The sequence below is a fragment of the Zosterops lateralis genome (genome assembly GCF_965231275.1).
Source record: "Zosterops lateralis genome assembly, chromosome: 2".
NCBI lineage: Eukaryota > Metazoa > Chordata > Aves > Passeriformes > Zosteropidae > Zosterops > Zosterops lateralis.
In genome coordinates, this window is record NC_139763.1 from 8076276 (window position 1) to 8092595 (window position 16320).

At 48.8% G+C, this 16320-nt stretch overlaps 1 protein-coding gene across 1 annotated transcript; it reads right to left on the bottom strand.

Moving 5' to 3' along the window:
- Positions 1-634: 634 nt before the first annotated feature.
- NYX (nyctalopin) lies at positions 635-12417 on the bottom strand. The gene is made up of 4 exons (XM_083855835.1): positions 12349-12417; positions 7104-7170; positions 6604-6953; positions 635-3099 (listed from the first exon to the last, which is right to left on the bottom strand). Exons 3-4 carry the CDS (start codon positions 6623-6625, stop codon positions 1700-1702), a joined length of 1422 nt encoding a protein of 473 aa, XP_083711961.1. The 5' UTR covers positions 6626-6953; positions 7104-7170; positions 12349-12417; the 3' UTR covers positions 635-1699.
- Positions 12418-16320: the final 3903 nt, after the last annotated feature.

Sequence of the window (16320 nt, forward strand, 5' to 3'; positions counted from 1 at the left end):
TACAACCAGTTGTGTCCTACCATCTGTGCCAGGCCTATTGATAAACCTCCCCTGACAGGATGAAATAGTGCTCCTGTAAAGGCATCCTTAACCTAATGTGCCTCTACAGCACTGGGCTGCACGAGGTTTGAAAAACAGCCTCTTAAAATACACAGATGAATTTAGCACTTAAGAAGATTAATGGATTCATAAATAGCCTGGAAATCCAAACTCATTGAATTTAGTTCACGGAACAGGTCAAATAGGCATTTATCAAACCATCTGGCATTTTGATTCCCTGGGGAAACTGGTTGAGCTACAGATAACTGAGAAGCCATTGCAGCAGGAAAGGCTTGGTTTTCCCTGTACTCAGCTTTCCTCTGGAAATCTCTGGCACTAATTAGAAAGCAGTAGATCTTTTTGGACAGAAGTGTATTTCTATATAGTCACTTATATTTTCAAGTGTTGCTGCTTAACACAAACATAAGCACAGTCAAGTTCTAAGTGAAAGTACTTATGTTGCAATAAATATCTTTCCATTTGCTCTAGGCCACGAAAGGACACTCATGTGCACCCATTTGAGTAGCCTACAAAAAAAAAATAAATAAATCACCAGAGTTGTTCAAGGACCTTAAAAAAAACTAGGTTTGAGCAGTTAATTTATTTTTGTGAGTAAAATATCTGAATTATTTTATTAATATGCTTTGATACATAAAACATCATTCTTCCTGGTCATATTAGCAGCTTTCATAGAAGATTTCAAAGATAAAACAGTTAAGATGCTGTATAAAAGAAAATTATCAGTATTGCATAATATGACACACTACATGGTACATATTAGTGGTGGAAATGCAAAATATTTCACAGGGCCTGGTTGCATTTTTCATCACCATGCTCTGCCCCTGCTGCCATGCTATGAAACAATCTACAAATAAAAAAAAGTATTCCTTGAAACAATATATTCACTGAAAAATTAAACACATTGAAATTATGGAAATAAGTAGGTTAAGTTTAAGTAGCTTTGCTTCAGTGAAGAATATTTGGACAAACACTGGTCCCTCTGGTTCTCCCTCACCAGTGCCAAGATAACTGGGGGGAGAAAGGATCAAAACTCTGCCTGTGGTCACGGCCAAAATACTGTGCCCATCCCAGATCTGCCTGGGGCAGGTGCCCCCTTGGTGCTTTCCTCCTTTTCCTGAGGCCCAGTGCTGCATCCCTGGGTGTTGCCCAGGACTACCCTGCTCCCTCCTGCACCCGCTGGGGGAAATCAGGAATAGTTTCCCGTTGTTCAGCACTGCCTGCTGTGGGTGTGGGTGTCTGTCAGGATGTAAAGAGGGGCCTGGTTTTGTGATCTCATCTTGCCCTCATGAAGCTGAGTCACCATGGAATACCTTGCTTTTCCATTGGCCCAATGGAACAAACACCCAAACACAGACAGACCCCTCTTCCCTCCATTCCCAGCAGCAAACATCACGTATCTGTGGCAAAATTCAATCTTAGTGCTGTTCCTCTGCCCAGGACACACACAGAGCAGGTTTGTCACCCAGAGTGGGACCCAGACCTCGCCAGGTCCCAGGGGAATCTGGAGCCAGATCCAGCAAACCCAACCTGGAAGAGTTCGGAGCCTGTTACGTATCAGAGGCCCACAATAAAACTTTTCTCTGATGCCTAAGTAGGTCTAAATTCTTAAGCAGAACCCCTGCTCCATCCAGCCCTTGGACTATTTGCCCAGCAGAACAATCACTGTAAAAAGTGCTGGGAGGTACAAGAAGGAGGAGTCAGCCTCGGCTCTGTCTTCCTTCACGCCTGAAGAAACCCCTTCAGTCTGTCCATCCAGCTGTGTGGTGTTGCTGTACACCTCAGTGGCATTGGCCACCTCCTCGGGAAGGCCCATCTGGAGCAGGAGTTTGGAGATAAGGCTGTTGAACTTGCTCTCTGTGGTAGTCCAAGGCTCCCCACTCGGGGTCGGCCCCTCAGAGGTGACGTTCAGCTCCTCCGGGTCCAGGCAATAACCTTCAGGAGACCTCTCAAACAGCACATCCGTCAGGTCAAGGCCAGCCACGGAGGAGGGGGAGGCACAGGGAATGTCCCTGACCAGCCTGTAGTTCTCCATCCACTCCTTGAGCCACTCGATGCGGCAGTCGCACTCCCAGGGGTTGCGGAAGAGGTACAGCCGGCCCAGGAAGTACACGGGCTCGAACACGGAGAAGGGCAGCGTCGTCAGGTTGTTGCTGTTCAAGTGCAGGGCCACCAGGCTGGTGAGGTTCTCAAAAGCCCCTTCCTCGATGTAGCTGATTCTGTTGCGGTCCAGGTAGAGGAACTCCAGCTCCCCCAAGTCCCGGAACCAGGTGTTGGAAATGTTCCTGAGAAAATTCCCCCCCAGGTTGAGCATCTTCAGGCGCCTCAGGCCGTCAAAGGAGTTTTCTGGGAGCTCGCTGATCAGGTTGTCATTCAGGTACAGGTACTCCATCCTCTGACAGCCCTGAAAAGCTCGCTCGTGGATGACATTTATCCTGTTGTCCTGCAGATTCAGGTATTTCAGCTTGCTCAGGCCCTGCAGGGAGTTGTAGGCCACCGCTTCGATCCTATTTCTCTCCAGGTACACGTGGGTCAAGTTCTCCATGCCCCTGATGGCGCCCGGGATCCTCCTGAAGTTGTTCTGGAAGCAGAAGAGCTCCTGCAGCGCAGGCAGCTCGATGAAGATCCTGTCTGGGATGTTGAAGAGGTTGCAGTCGGCCAGGTCCAGGCGGACGAGGCGGCGGAGCGCGGTGAAGGTGCGGGTGTGCAGGTAGCGGATGTACTCGTTGTGGGCCATCCTCAGCTCCCTCAGGCTGGGCAGCCCCTTGAACGCCCCCGGCGTGATGAAGGAGATGTTGTTGTGGTTCAGAGACAGGGACTTGAGGGAAGGCAGCGTCCCAAAGGCCCTCTCGGACAGGAACTTGATGCTGTTTTTGTCCAGGTTGATGGAGGAGGCCTCGCAGGGGAACTGGCTGGGGATCTGCCCCAGGCCGGCGCGGTCACAGAGCACAGAGCAGCTCCTCTCGGGGGTGCACACGCAGCTGGGAGGGCAGGAGCGCACACAGGCCCACACCCCATGGACCTGTGGGACCCAAAGGATCACTGCTGTCCCCACAGGGGCGGGGCAGGAGAGAAAAGAATGCATCATTAATGAATTTATTAGTCACAGAGGTAAAAAAAAATGCGCTGTCTTTTCCTCCCCTCTAGCCAAGCTAATTGCCACCTGTACACCATTGCTGATTGAGGAGCTCTTGTGTAAAATCCCTAAAATTTTTCTGGGGTTTCTAAACCTGCTAAGAATATATGTCACCTAGAACATAGTATCTGATTAATTCCTCTCCCTAGGAGGGGGCTTGCCTAGAATTCAGTATTTCTCAAGTGTCTCTGTTGGGATGTCTCTGCTGCCTGATGGGGACAGAGAGCAGGCAGAAATGCATTGAAGGCCAGCAGCTGTAGGTGGGTTACAGCATTCCTGGGTGTGGAAAAGGGTAGGGCAGTGTATGCTGAGCCTGGCAATGGGCAGGGAACATCAATTAATTGCCCAAAGTCTGTCAAATTCATAATTTTGCTTATTTCTTTCTTTTATTCTTTCAACCTAATGCTTCTCCACCAGAGCCATGAGCTGGTGCAGCACTGGAAAGGGGAACTCTCAGCTCTCAAGGAGATGCAATGCAATGTTTAAAAACACATTCCCACTGTGTGCTGGTACGACAGAGTGAGTAAAAACAAACTAAGAGATATATAACTGCTGGCTTCATGATCTCATCAGAGATGAGAAACTCTGCATCTCCAGCACAGTTTTTGCTGCTTTGCCAATTCTTGACAAAGTCACCATTGTGTTTGATGGGAGCAGCCACTTCATCCTTTATCAGCCTGACATGGGAGGTGTGAGGCTGTTGTTTCCTCCCAGGTTAGTCCCACACAGGTGGGTGAACAACAAGGAAGAGAAGAAGGTTCTTGGGAGAAATGAGAGAACAAAAAGGAACAAAAGGACTGGGAGATACCAGCCTCCACAGACAGGCTTTTTTGTGGGGAAAAACATCCAATCAAATAAAATCTGAAAAGTGATTTTTTCTTTTAATGCAAAATGCTATTCCCCTTTGAAAGAGAGGAAATTTAGGTTAGATATATAGAAGAAATTCTTTACTGTGAGGGTGGTGAGGCACAGGGTACCCAGAGAAGCTGTGGATGTTCCAACCCTGTCAGTGTCCAAGGCCAGGTTGGATGAAGCTCTGAGAAACCTGGGCTACTGGAAGGTGTCCCTGCTCATGGCAGGGGGCTTGGGATGAGATGATCTTTTATGTCCCTTCCAGCACAATTCTTTCTCTGATTCCATGAAAATAAACTCATTAGAGAGGAAGAACTGAAGGAAGTTTTTTTAATTGCTCTCCCAGACACATCGTACCTTCTCCCCAACAAAGTGAGCAGCTACACCAGTGATCTCCATGTAGCCACAAGCACAAAATGGTGCTATTGCTGCTGACTGGTTTTCTGCTGCAGTTCATTAGCTCCTATACAAACATAATCCTTTTCTTCTTTTTATTTCAGCAAAACATGGGATAGCAACAGCTTTACCAAGAGCCACCTCTATTACTGCACTGCTGGGATCAGGGGAGGGTTTCTCCACACTCCTGCTGAGTGTCCAGAGGGGGAAGCTCCCATCAGCTGGGCTGCTTCTCCCTGTGGTTTGCAGCACAGTGATTGCCCACTACAGCTGCACTGCCATGGGCATTTTTAATAAGACAGACTTGTAAGGTGATATGCCCGGAAGCATCAAATTCAGCAAGCATCAAGTTTTATTTTTGCAGTCCTTAAGGCTTTAATGTACAGGATACATGACAGTTTGGGCTACAATTGCTCTGCCTTTCCTCCATCCTTTCTAAAGACACCATGCATGGGACTGTATTTAGGAGTTTACACTGCTTGTTTAAAGGAAATTTGGAAAACCTGTTGTTGGGCAAGTCCCTGCTGAAGGGTATCAACCCAGGAGCTGCCCTGGAGCCTGGGTCTGTTCAAACCATTCTGGTTATTGCATGTAGGAAAGGTATTTAGATACACAGAGAGAGCATCACAAAAGGATGAGCTGTGGTCTCTTCATCAAAATTCAGGTCTCATCATGCCTGGGCACACTATTGTGACTGGAGAATTAGCAAAACAACATCACTTCAAGGATAAATGATAGTGAAGGACTCTGGGAAGTGGAAAGGATTTTAGACAGGTTGTCATTTTGTTTGTCTGCTTTTCCCCTTTTTCCCATGCTCTTATCTAACAGCCACAGCTGAAGGACAGTCCCCTTCAGTCCCCCTGACAACAGCTGGAGCCTAAGGACCAGAAAGGGAACAATATGCTGGTCTGAGATTGCTCTTTCTTTGTGCAGCCTGCCCAGGGGCTGCCTCCTTTGCTCCCCTCTGCACCAGTCCACCCTCTGCGTGCCAACAGGGGCATATGTTGTTTTTGTTAGGCAGTTACATAAACTGAGGGCCAGACAGATTAAGGATTTGCCTGTTCCCAAATGTCTGACTGCAGGTGGTTGTCTGGAAAATGATGGATGCAATTGTTGCTGCTGATTAGGGAGCCTTGTGTGGGTTCAGGGTGACATCCAGAGGGGCATTTGTGCACAGGCTGTCCCAGAGGTGAGGCTGACCTGAGCAAGCTCCATGTCCAGCTCCAGGTGCCCCAGGCTCAGTCACATCCCTGGCCCTCAGAGCAGACCTCCACCCACTGCTGTGCACATGGTGGGCAGTGTAGGAATGAGCCTGCTGATAACCAAACCCCCTCCTTCCCCTCCCTGCTTCTTCTCTAATCACTCAATAAAAGAAATGTGTGCCCCCAAACCATATCCAGCCTGTTTTCCTTATACATAAGTGTCAAATCTGGGTCTTCTGCTAATGGCATTTCACAGCAGACATCTAAGATTTCTATTTATGAGTGCATCTTTGCAATGTGCAGGACATGGAAAGCAAGAGCAGGAGAACCATCCAGTGAGAAAAAAATACCCCCAGCAATAGGAGCTCAGAGAAACCCCTCAGCAATGCAGCCTTTATGGGAAATTTCCCCTCTTTCTCCTGGTAAGGAAGTTGGAAAAAAATCCTCCACCTGAACCTTACCAAACCCCTGGGAGAGCTGAAGCTCAGAGCAAAAGAGATCAGCTCTTCCCTGTTGGCAAGATCTCCTTTGATCAATGTAGCCCGAAACATTCCCATCTTTCCCATCTTACTTCTTCCCCTTCCCTAAAAAAAGGATGTTCAGAGACAGGGCAGCAGCTGGAAGTTTTCAGCAACTCAGTGACACATTTGAGAACCAAAATGAGATGTGTGTTTGAGCAAAAAGGCGAAGTAGAGCAATAAGGTCAAAAATATTTGTGACATTAAAGAATAAAAAAATTTCTTCCTATGGATGATATATTTTGCTCTTTTAAATACTACAGTAACTCAGTATTTGGAAGAAAGAGTAAGAGACCAAAGGAAAAGAAACAAAAAAGAAAGGTTGCAGAGTCTTAAGAAGGGTAAAGAGACAATGATTGCAATAATTGAATATTTAACTGCCACCTTTCCAAATGATCTGTCTAATCCACTACTGGATAATGCAGAATAAGAGTATACTCACCATTTAGAATGATGGCAAGCATTACCTTGATTATTCTCTAGTGGCATTTCAGGTCTGGCAAGCAAACTTGAGGGATCTATAAGCACACAGGAGAAACAGAGATGGGTTTCATCCTCTGTCATTTCCCTGTATCATTTTTCCACAAAAACGTCTACGTTTAGAAAGGAAGATGAAGGAAAACGCTCTTCTCTCACACACTTTCAAACTGAAGAAGTCCCCAGCACCTTCCTGATGAGTATCTTTCTTCCACCACTGACCTTCTCAGGGAATCCTGCAGCTTTGTGCCACTGCTTTTCAGGAGCTCATCCACGTCCTTCCCACAAGCCATGCCAAAGGCAGATTCCTGTCATCTGAGATGGGAAAGGATCACCAACAATAAGACCAAGACCACTGGCTCTATCCCCAGGAAATAGGTGCTGGTACAGAAGAGTGCAACCAGCTTAGCATCAAAGAGTAGAAACCAAAATTCCCAACAGAAATCATCTGGATGCGTTGCTTACCTGGCCAGGCAGTGGCTGTGTCCTCCTTCCTGCTCATGAGCCTGCCCTCAGCCATACGAGTCAGCCTCTGAAAAGTTGGCATTTTTTTCTCACAAGCTATCATTTAATGGCAGGAAAATCCTCTGTATCAGAGGAGGATTAGCAGAGATGGAAGAATGTGTCTGTCCTCTAAAGCTCCCACAGTGAAACAGGGATTGCAGACCAACCAAACAGAGGCTTTCTCCCCTCTGCCAACCTGCTCGCTCCCCACCATTAAAAAAAAAAATACAGTCCAGAATTGGACTGCTGCCACTCAAACAGCATTGCTGAAAGTCATTACTCCACTCCCCATTATGTAATGGCAGAAGAGGTGGGAGAGTGCTGCCTAAATGAAATTAACTTTGGGGGCAATCACAGGCTTATGGCTTGCCTGCACTGAGCTCTTCAAACAGACACAGCCTGAGACTCTCAACACCCATGCACATTTTCCCAGCCCCAGCGTGGCTCACACACTACTAACAGGGTGCCAGTGTTCTTTGCTTCACTAGGAATTGCTCCTGAAGGACAAGGAGACATCAACAGCATCGGGAAAAGAGTCAGCAAACACAGGGAGCCTGCACTGTGTATATGGCCTTGACAATAACAAATTCTGGGCTGTCTATGAGTGTGTTTTCCTTGTGATGCAGCAGCTGGTGCATGGAAATCGTAAGGACAGCTTCTGTATGTGGTGATGTTTTAGCATTCAGGATGTGAATTGGAGTTTAAAGCCTTTTCTGACAGAATGATGATGGTTTCTTTGGAGAGTGGGGGCTGAATGAGTGAGTTATCTCAGCCTCCCATGCTTTAGGTAATTGCATTCACAATGTCAGAGGGAAAAATAGCTCCACTCTTTATTTCCAAGTGAATTATTCTGCTTTATTTTTTTTTCCCAGGAAATGGAATACCTGATGAATTTATGCTTGATACAGCAAGAAAGACTCATCTGGGAACCAGCCTGCTGCTGCACAGCTCTTCTGCAAATTAAAGCACTCAGCTACATCAGTTTTATTTTGGTTTGGCTTTCCCTCAGTCTTAAGGAATCTGGAACCTCAGGAAATTTGTCTGTCCCAACAGTCTGTAAACAGGCTGTGCTGGGGGCAGGGTGGAGGGCAGGGGGTGACCCATAGAGCACAGATTTTAGCTGAATTTTAGAATTTAAGCCTTTCCCCACCACCTGCTGTAATAAACCCTCCAGCTTTGCACTTCAGTGCTTTGCACCGTGCTGTTTTGCAGAGGAGGAAAGAGATTTGCAAAGCCACAGACAGGCACGTTGCAGCCTCCACCACAGAGCTGAAGCAGCTGGAGACCTTGTAGTGACAGAACCAGCACTAGCTGGGTCCTCACCAGTGCCGGGGCAGGTGATGTTTGCCCTGGAAGCCCTGGTTACCATGGGAATACCAGGAAGCCACAACCTACCTGATCACAGAAAGCAGATCACTGACCTTTCAGCCATGAAGAAACTGAGAGGGGAGGAGGAGAAAGTGCTATTCCTACTTCTTTCTTTCCCAATATCTGCAAGAGCCTTATCAGGGATACCAGGAATCATGTCCCTCCCCAGGTGCAATGTGCTGTCAGCAAGGGGGGAGGCAGCAGGCGAGGAGGGTGTGTGGGATTTGGGGACAAATTGGTGTCTGAGCAGCTGGCAGCTCCCCAGGGATTAGACCTGCAGCTCGGTTTACACAGCAACACTAAACCTGCTCACAGGGAATAGGGAGGGGCCAGTCTGCACTAGGGCACCACAACTCTGTGAGATTTTGGGCTCCTCTGTGTCTCACTGCTCTTCTTCCATGTGCACATATAAGGGCTGGAGGGATGTGAAGGACCACTGAGACTCAGGAGGTGTTTTTGCCACCAGCAAAACTTCCTCCCTCAGAGGAGCAGCTTGCAGGACTGACAAAACACATTCCCAATGAAGGGCACTGGGAACCTCTGCTGTGCACAGCGGGTGGGTGGGGGCTGATGGGTTGGAGGTTATCAGACTGGTGGGTTTGATAAACTGGGGGCAGTGGCAGTAGGTGCCTACTGTGGGATCAGCAGCCACATTGCTGGTGAGGCAATGCTGCTGAAGCAACAGCTGAAGGAAGACTGGCAGGGAACACCTCTCAGAGAGCTGCTGCAGCAGGCAGCCTCACCAGAGACCAGCGCAGACAGCATTTACTCCTGCAGGAGCTTCTGACAGCAGCTGTGCTATCAGCATCCACCCCCCACACACAGCTCAGTGACTGCAGCTGGCCTAGCCCCACTCTGGATTTCCTGCTGTGGCTGGAGGTAAAACAGAGAAGAGCTCCTGTCCTGCCCTATCACGAGCCCTCCCACCCCCAGCTTCACCAACCACACTGTGCTGGCACACCCAGAGCTCCTCCCTGCCCAGCAGCAGCAGCTCCACAGCTCACAGCTCTGTATTTCTCTGCACCATCCATGGGCAGGAGCCTTGCACAACTCCAGCCCCCAGCACAAAGACATCAACACCTCAGCATATGCTGGGGGGAGGCTGGGGAGCTGGGAGTGGGAGACGACTGAGGTCCCAATTTCTAGGAAAGTCAGAGAGCATTGCCCTGTGAGTGGCTTCAGCAGAGCGCTGCAGGTGCACCTAGTGCCCTGGTGAACTTCTGGTGACTCCTGACTCATTTCCTGATAACCCTTGGCCCCGAAAGGGCATGACAGTGTGAGAAGGAGGCCTGAAAAGGAGAAGTTTCCAGCCATCCTAGGTAAGAAAACTGAAATACCAGAGTGCACATAAAGAGGACCAGCATGTGTTCTCTAAAGAAACAAACTTGGGCTCTAAACAACATGTCAGCATTATTTACAGCATGACTCATGGCAGGTTAATGCTGAGGGTTGAGCACACTAGAGATGTTCAGTGTTGAGAAGCTGCTGTGGCTGCCAGACTGGAAGTAGGCTCAGAAGCTACAGACTGTGCTACTGCAGCTCTCTGCTCTTAAATTTTTTTGCCACCAAGAGTTCCTCCTTATAATCTATCCTGCTCTTTTTAATCTCTGGGAACTCAGAGAAGCAGCAGTCAACAGAGCAGTGGAGACAAGACCAGACAGCTGCAGATATATGCTGCCACTGAAAAAAAAAATCAATAGATGTTTATATCTGATCTTCCACCAAAGTAATTTGGAGAATTGAGTCCTGATTGAAGGAACCCACTCTGCTCCAGAGGTGTGTACTGTGGGGACATAAACCTTGGCACAGCTTCATCAGCTGGCAGTGAGAACAAGTCAGCCTTGCAGGGCAATCCTGTTCAGACTCGGTGCAAAGATTGCTTCTAAAAGCTCATTTCTTCATGGCCAGGGGCATTTTGTGTGATGGTGACTTAAGGATCTATAGGTAGCTCCTATCTCTAATATACATTGATATGATTTTAAATTATCACTGGTGACTGCTTCTCGCAGATTAAAATATTCCCATTATTTTCCAAGTTTGTCCAAGAACAGCTGGTGGGACTCATTTTACCTAACTGGAGGTGAGAGGTCTCATCTCAGTCACTTAAGCCACTTACCTGTGGGCACCACTGTGGCCCTCAGCAGGGCTCACTTTCTCTGACAGAGGATGGCAAGACAGCCAAGGACGTGCAGCTTTGATGACACCAGTGCTGGATTAGCTGGAACCCAGGCATTGCACATCCAGATGCCTCCAGCCAAGTGCTGTCTTCCTCAGAGCAGTGAAGGAGCAGAGCTGCTGGCCTGACTCTGATGGCTGAACACCTTCACTCCCCTGGCTTTTATCCCCATCAGCTGCTGCATTCATGGGACCAGTGCTGGGGGTGAGCCACTCCTTCCCCAGGCGCTGGTTTCCTGAGCTCCTGTATGAGCGGCCACAGCTCGATGCACACTTCCCCTCCTGTCACAGCCACAGCTGTGTCACACAGCTGAGCCTTTCCTGTGCTGTAATCACCAGGGTGACCTTTGAAGGAGCTGCCTCAGCGTTTCCCGGCAGAGCTCCTGCTGTCAGCTCTGCCTGTGGGGCCAGGCTTCACACAGGGTGGCCACACACAGCCACAACCGGGGTGAGTTTGGGGCAGGGAGGAGGTGTCCTGTGGTAGGATTACAGAACTGTGAGCAGACAGGATGGACCAGTGTGGCTGTGCTGGGGTTTGCAGCTGCAGCACAGCCTGTGCTGCCACCAGAAATAGCACTTGGTACACGTGTCATGTGGCTGCTCACAGGAAATGCAGAAGGAGCTGAGGAGCCAACAAGGACTTGGAGAGGAAGGAGTTAATAGCTTTCCCTTGTCGGAAGAGAGGACAGAGTTCTGTCTGCAGGCAGGGGTTTCATTTTTGTATAGACTGGGGGAAATGATGCCTTAAGTTTTAGTTTTCATGTTTTTCAGATGCTGTGCTGCCTAGGTGTATAGCTCTGAGCTTCATATTGAGTGTCAGTAAGTTCTCTTCACAGGGTAGGTACACAAAACAATCCCTTTCCAGCTTGAAACCAAGGACAACCCTTATAAGCTTCAGGCCCAAAAGGTATAAACAGCAGAGAACTGAAGAGAGCAACAAGAAAGATGGAACTTCATAACCTGAAGCTGTACTTGGAAAATTAAACCCCAACATGCAAATAAACCAAAACTTAAAGTGTGAAACCTCATGACCAGTCATCCATTTTGTGACCATTTTGGGTCCGTCTTGGGTGTAGCCCTGGCCAGGCTCTTGTACTGCCCAAGGTGTATCCTTTTATGGCCTTTTAATAAATATCTATTTTATTCTCTTAGCTCTGTCTGGTCTCTGTTCCTGGTCAGCCTTCCCAAAGCATCACCCACCAAACTTTGCTCAGGCATTAAGATCCAGAGCTCCCTCAGGCTGTGCCCTGTCCTTGTCAGTCTGCCTTCTGGTCCCAGCCCTGCAGAAGACAAACACCATTTCCAGACATCCCTTGGACAGAAGAGCTGCTGTGATTCCCCCAGCCCCATTCACCCTCCCTCCTGAGCCATGTCCCCACCACACACACACACACACACACACACACACACACACACACACACGGGCTGCCATCACAGAGTGCTCTGAGCGGGGACAAGTTCCTGATGGACACCTGACTGTGGACTGAGAGCATGTCACAGTGCCCAAACCCAGCCCAAGGGCACAAGCAGCTGGCAGCTGCCTCACAGCAGGCTGCCTGCAGGAGTAATCCTGCAGGAGGATCCTTCACCACCTGCTCTGTGGGTGAGACAAGGCAGCCAGCAGCAGCACTTGGCAAGAAATAGCCACCCAAAAGCCACTTACCCAAGTGGAAAGTGATGAATTAAAGCCAATAAAACAGCAGGAAGAAGAGAGGGTCAAGCTGGGCACCAGAACTGAGCCCCAGCCCAGGTGCTGCCCGATAGCCAAGCTGTGTTACAGGAGCCTGCAGCTGCAGCAGGAGCATTTTCTGAAAGGGAACAGCACACTCTAGGGTAGGCAGCCTGAAGCAGATGCAGTGCACAGCAAACCACAGGCGAGTGCTCTCATCTGTCAGCCCAAATCTCTGCCAGCAGCCGTGTAAGGCATCACACAGACCCCACACAGGGAGAACAAGGAGCCCTGGGGATAGTGTATAGCTCCATCAAGGTCAAATCCTCCCACTGCTTGGCAAGGGTGGGTCAGAGATCCTCTCCAAGTCTGTCCAGGCCACTGGATTTTACATCAACCCACGAGGTCTCTCCCAGCCCATCCTGCAGATGTGGTTTCATGTCTCTCTCGTGCCAAACAAACAGAAACATTTCCAGCAAGAAAGGAGCAGGGAGGGCTGAGGAGCTGAGTGTTTACCATGGAAGCCAGGTCCTGCTTTCCACTGCAGTACCTGGGTATGGATGCAGTGCTGAAAACCAACATCATTTGGGCTGCTGGGTAACTCTCCACAATACCCAGAGTCTTGGGGAAGGAGAGGGAAGCTGGGCTCGGATCTGTATTAATTAAAACCAAAGAGGGACTTGAATCCATGTTTCCCACATCCACTCTGTGACTCTTGGCCTTGACTAAAACTGGCCAGCTGTGTTCAGGGTTCTCTCTTCAGGGAAAAACCACTGCTGCTGAAACCTGAACAGGGCTGCATCATCTTCCTCTGCAGGGTGAGGGAAGCAGAATATGTGAGTGCGAATGTGATGGGGCATGCACAGCCAGGGAGCCCTGGGAGAGTGTGGGCTCATGCCACATTTTCCAGCAGCTGGGGAGCTGCTCTGCTCTGCTCAGGTCCATCTGTGGGGCCATTTCTATCCTGTGTAAGTGTGGCAGGATGCTTCCCCCACACCCCCTCATGCTTTGACCAGGAATGTTGTCAAGCAACTCAGTGGATAATGTCCTATTTGCAAATCTGTCAGGGTGGATTGAGAGGGGAGCCATGTGTTGTTCTGGTGTTGTGTTATGCTAAAAATCAGTCTGGCACACCAACCCCAAATCAACATCCTGGCAGACAAGGCAAAGCTTTGGCAGATAAGCTGCTAAACTGGCCTGGAGGCACAGGACTGACAGTCAACCCCTTTACACTCTAAAAATCCAGTTCACTATCCACACAGTAGGTTCTGAGATACTCCTTCTTGGACTGTGTCTGGAGGTTCTCCCTTGAGTGGGGATGCCTCTCTCTGCCCATTCCGAGTGTTGTGTTGTGAGTTACATCAATGTCTACTTCATAACTGTTTCTTTTTGCTAGCTTTAAGATAATTGCTTTAATTTAGTGCACTACTTTATACTATATAACAATTAGTAGTTTCATCTTTTATTCTGTGTAGTAAGTAATTTGGATTAAGATCTTTTGTCTAATCATTTGTCATCATAAATAATTTGTTTTATATAAACATATCTGATTTGTCTGATATTACAATTTTTTTTATCTGATCTTTATCACATCTTTATCATATCTTTAAATCCTGCAGGTCAAAGTTGCTAGACTTGTTGACAGTCTGAGGCTAAGATTGGAACCACCCACCTTCAGGCTTCTCTCTGAAAAGTCTAAAAAGCAAGGGCATCCTCTCTGCACCTCCTGACTCAGCGGCAGAGTTTCTAGTAAATTTTGCCTGAAGCTCCCACTCCCACCCAGAGCAGTAACAAGGGGGCTGCTTGTGTCCTGCTGAAATCCTCATGCCAGGCTTTCCACAGGCTGCTGCCCGAGGCAGTGACCCCCTGCAGTTCCTTGTGATCTAATGGGAAGCCTGCACAGGAAGGCAAGGACATGGCAGCGAGCTCTGCTTAATTCCCCCTCAGTGCTCATGGGTCCATTCATCCTGATAAAACTCCTCCACAGCCACACACAGGCAATGCACAATAAACTTACACACAGCTCTGCAAACACCTTTTGAAACAGCCTTTCTGCACTAAAGGCACAACAGGCTATACATTATCCAAGCCAACAGCCCTCCCAGGACTCACCAGACACTTTATTTACCTCCTGGTAATTCATCTCCCACACCTCCAGGACAGGATCCAGTGGCATCTTCTTCCCACTGTATAGAGTCAATATTTGGGGCAGGTTCATCACTGTCTCTGCTTAACTCAGGCATTTATGTCAGGATCTTCCTCTGTAGCCAGATCAAATACTTGGGAGAATGAACCAGAAGCCCAGGGACTCTTGGAGGAAGGGACCTGGGGGGCTATAGCTGGGCTGCAGTGTGATTTTTACTCCACCTGCCATGGCACTTTCCCCTGCCTGACTAACACTTCTGAATGCAAAGTAACAAGGAGCACTGCAACATGCCAAGCAAATATAATTACCTGGTATAGATCTAAAATAGAATTGTGGTGTCTGTCAAAGATGCTGGCAGGCAGGAAAGGAGGAAAGCATTAGATCAGGAATAAACTTCAATACCACAATAACCAGCACATTAAACTGGAGGTTAGAGCAGTATACACATACAGATGATGCGGAAGATTTGTTAAATGAACTTATAATGCCTTACTGAATACGCAGTGGATTCTCTGAATACATCGAGCCCAGATGTGAATCACATCATTGCTCCAGGGCACACCAGAGGGGGATGGAGCAGTGGCTGCTGTCAGGAGCTGCCCTGGGGTCAGGAGCTGTGGCCATCGGGAGCCGTCTGTCATCTCCACAAAGTCCATGTATAAGGGGTTTAGAGCCCCCAGCTCAGCAATGCAGCTACTCAAGCATCCTGCACCTGATGTATGCAGAGTTTTTGCACGGGTCTAAGATGATTAAAGCTAGCAGAGCTTGGGGGTGGGAGAGGAGCAGCCACTGCAGGAGATAAGCTCACGTTTACACCCACATATTCTGCTTCCCACTCATCCCCTGCCTGTGCTTTTATGGGCTGCTGACAGCTCCTCCTCCATACCAACCCTGGGCCTCGCCAAAAAAAGCCCCCACGGCCATGACACAGCAAAAACAGCAGATCCCCCACACTGGGGTCTATTTATGGATCACATAAAGAAGTACAGCACTCCTGCTCATGCAAAAGACCCTATTTCCTGCCAGCTGCAGAAGGTCTTGTTACCTGAGGGACGAGGAGTTCAGCACCTTTTTTTCTGAGACAGGAATTGATGGTGGCAGAGGAGGCAGCTCCTCTGCAACAGGGCAAGCACTACACTCCTGGATAGGATTGGTGCTGAGTCCCAAACACAGCAACTGGCAAGGGGGAGAGAAAGCTCCACTCCTGCGAGCTTGACAGCAGAAGCAGCAGCACAGCCTGATCATCCCTTAACCATTTCTGGGTTGCATCCAGTGCTGCAGGTTGTGTTGGGTTCAGGGGAGCCTGCAGGCAGCCAGGGGAAACCCTCTGTGCTCTTGTCAGAGCAGCTGTGCCACAACAGCTGGGCTTTAGCCACGAGTGTGTTGCAACAAGCTCATAACAGAGAGTAGAGAGTATCTGCCCTCTTTGTATGGTGGGAAACAAACAAATGAGGGGGCAAACGACGTGTGTGGGAAATGAGATGGAGGGCCAGACACTCACCATTAAAAATAAATCACACCGGGGCTCTGCAAGATACAACAGCCCTCAAAAAAACTGTGCTCCACCCGGAATTTTTCACTATGATTATCATTTCCCTCTGAATTTCAGCAGCACTTTCACACTTCTCTGAGCTTTACTGGACTGTACAGGGGAGACACATTTGGTACATGAGGGTGTGGGAGGGGGAAAGATGTGTTGGGCCACATAGGGCAGCACCTCTGGGGCATCCAAAACATCCTCTCCCTCCTTGGCACTCTAAACATTCACAGGAGCCACTCAGGTGCACTTGGTGACAGCCTCTACAGTCTCACTCTCACCA

Excerpts from the sequence above, each read along its gene's own strand:
- NYX (XM_083855835.1), bottom strand. The coding sequence starts at position 6,625 with ATGCTTGCCATCATTCTAAATG. Across the intron at positions 3,100-6,603 it reads GCTTGCCATCATTCTAAATG|TGATCCTTTGGGTCCCACAG; the intron begins GTGAGTATACTC and ends TGGGGACAGCAG.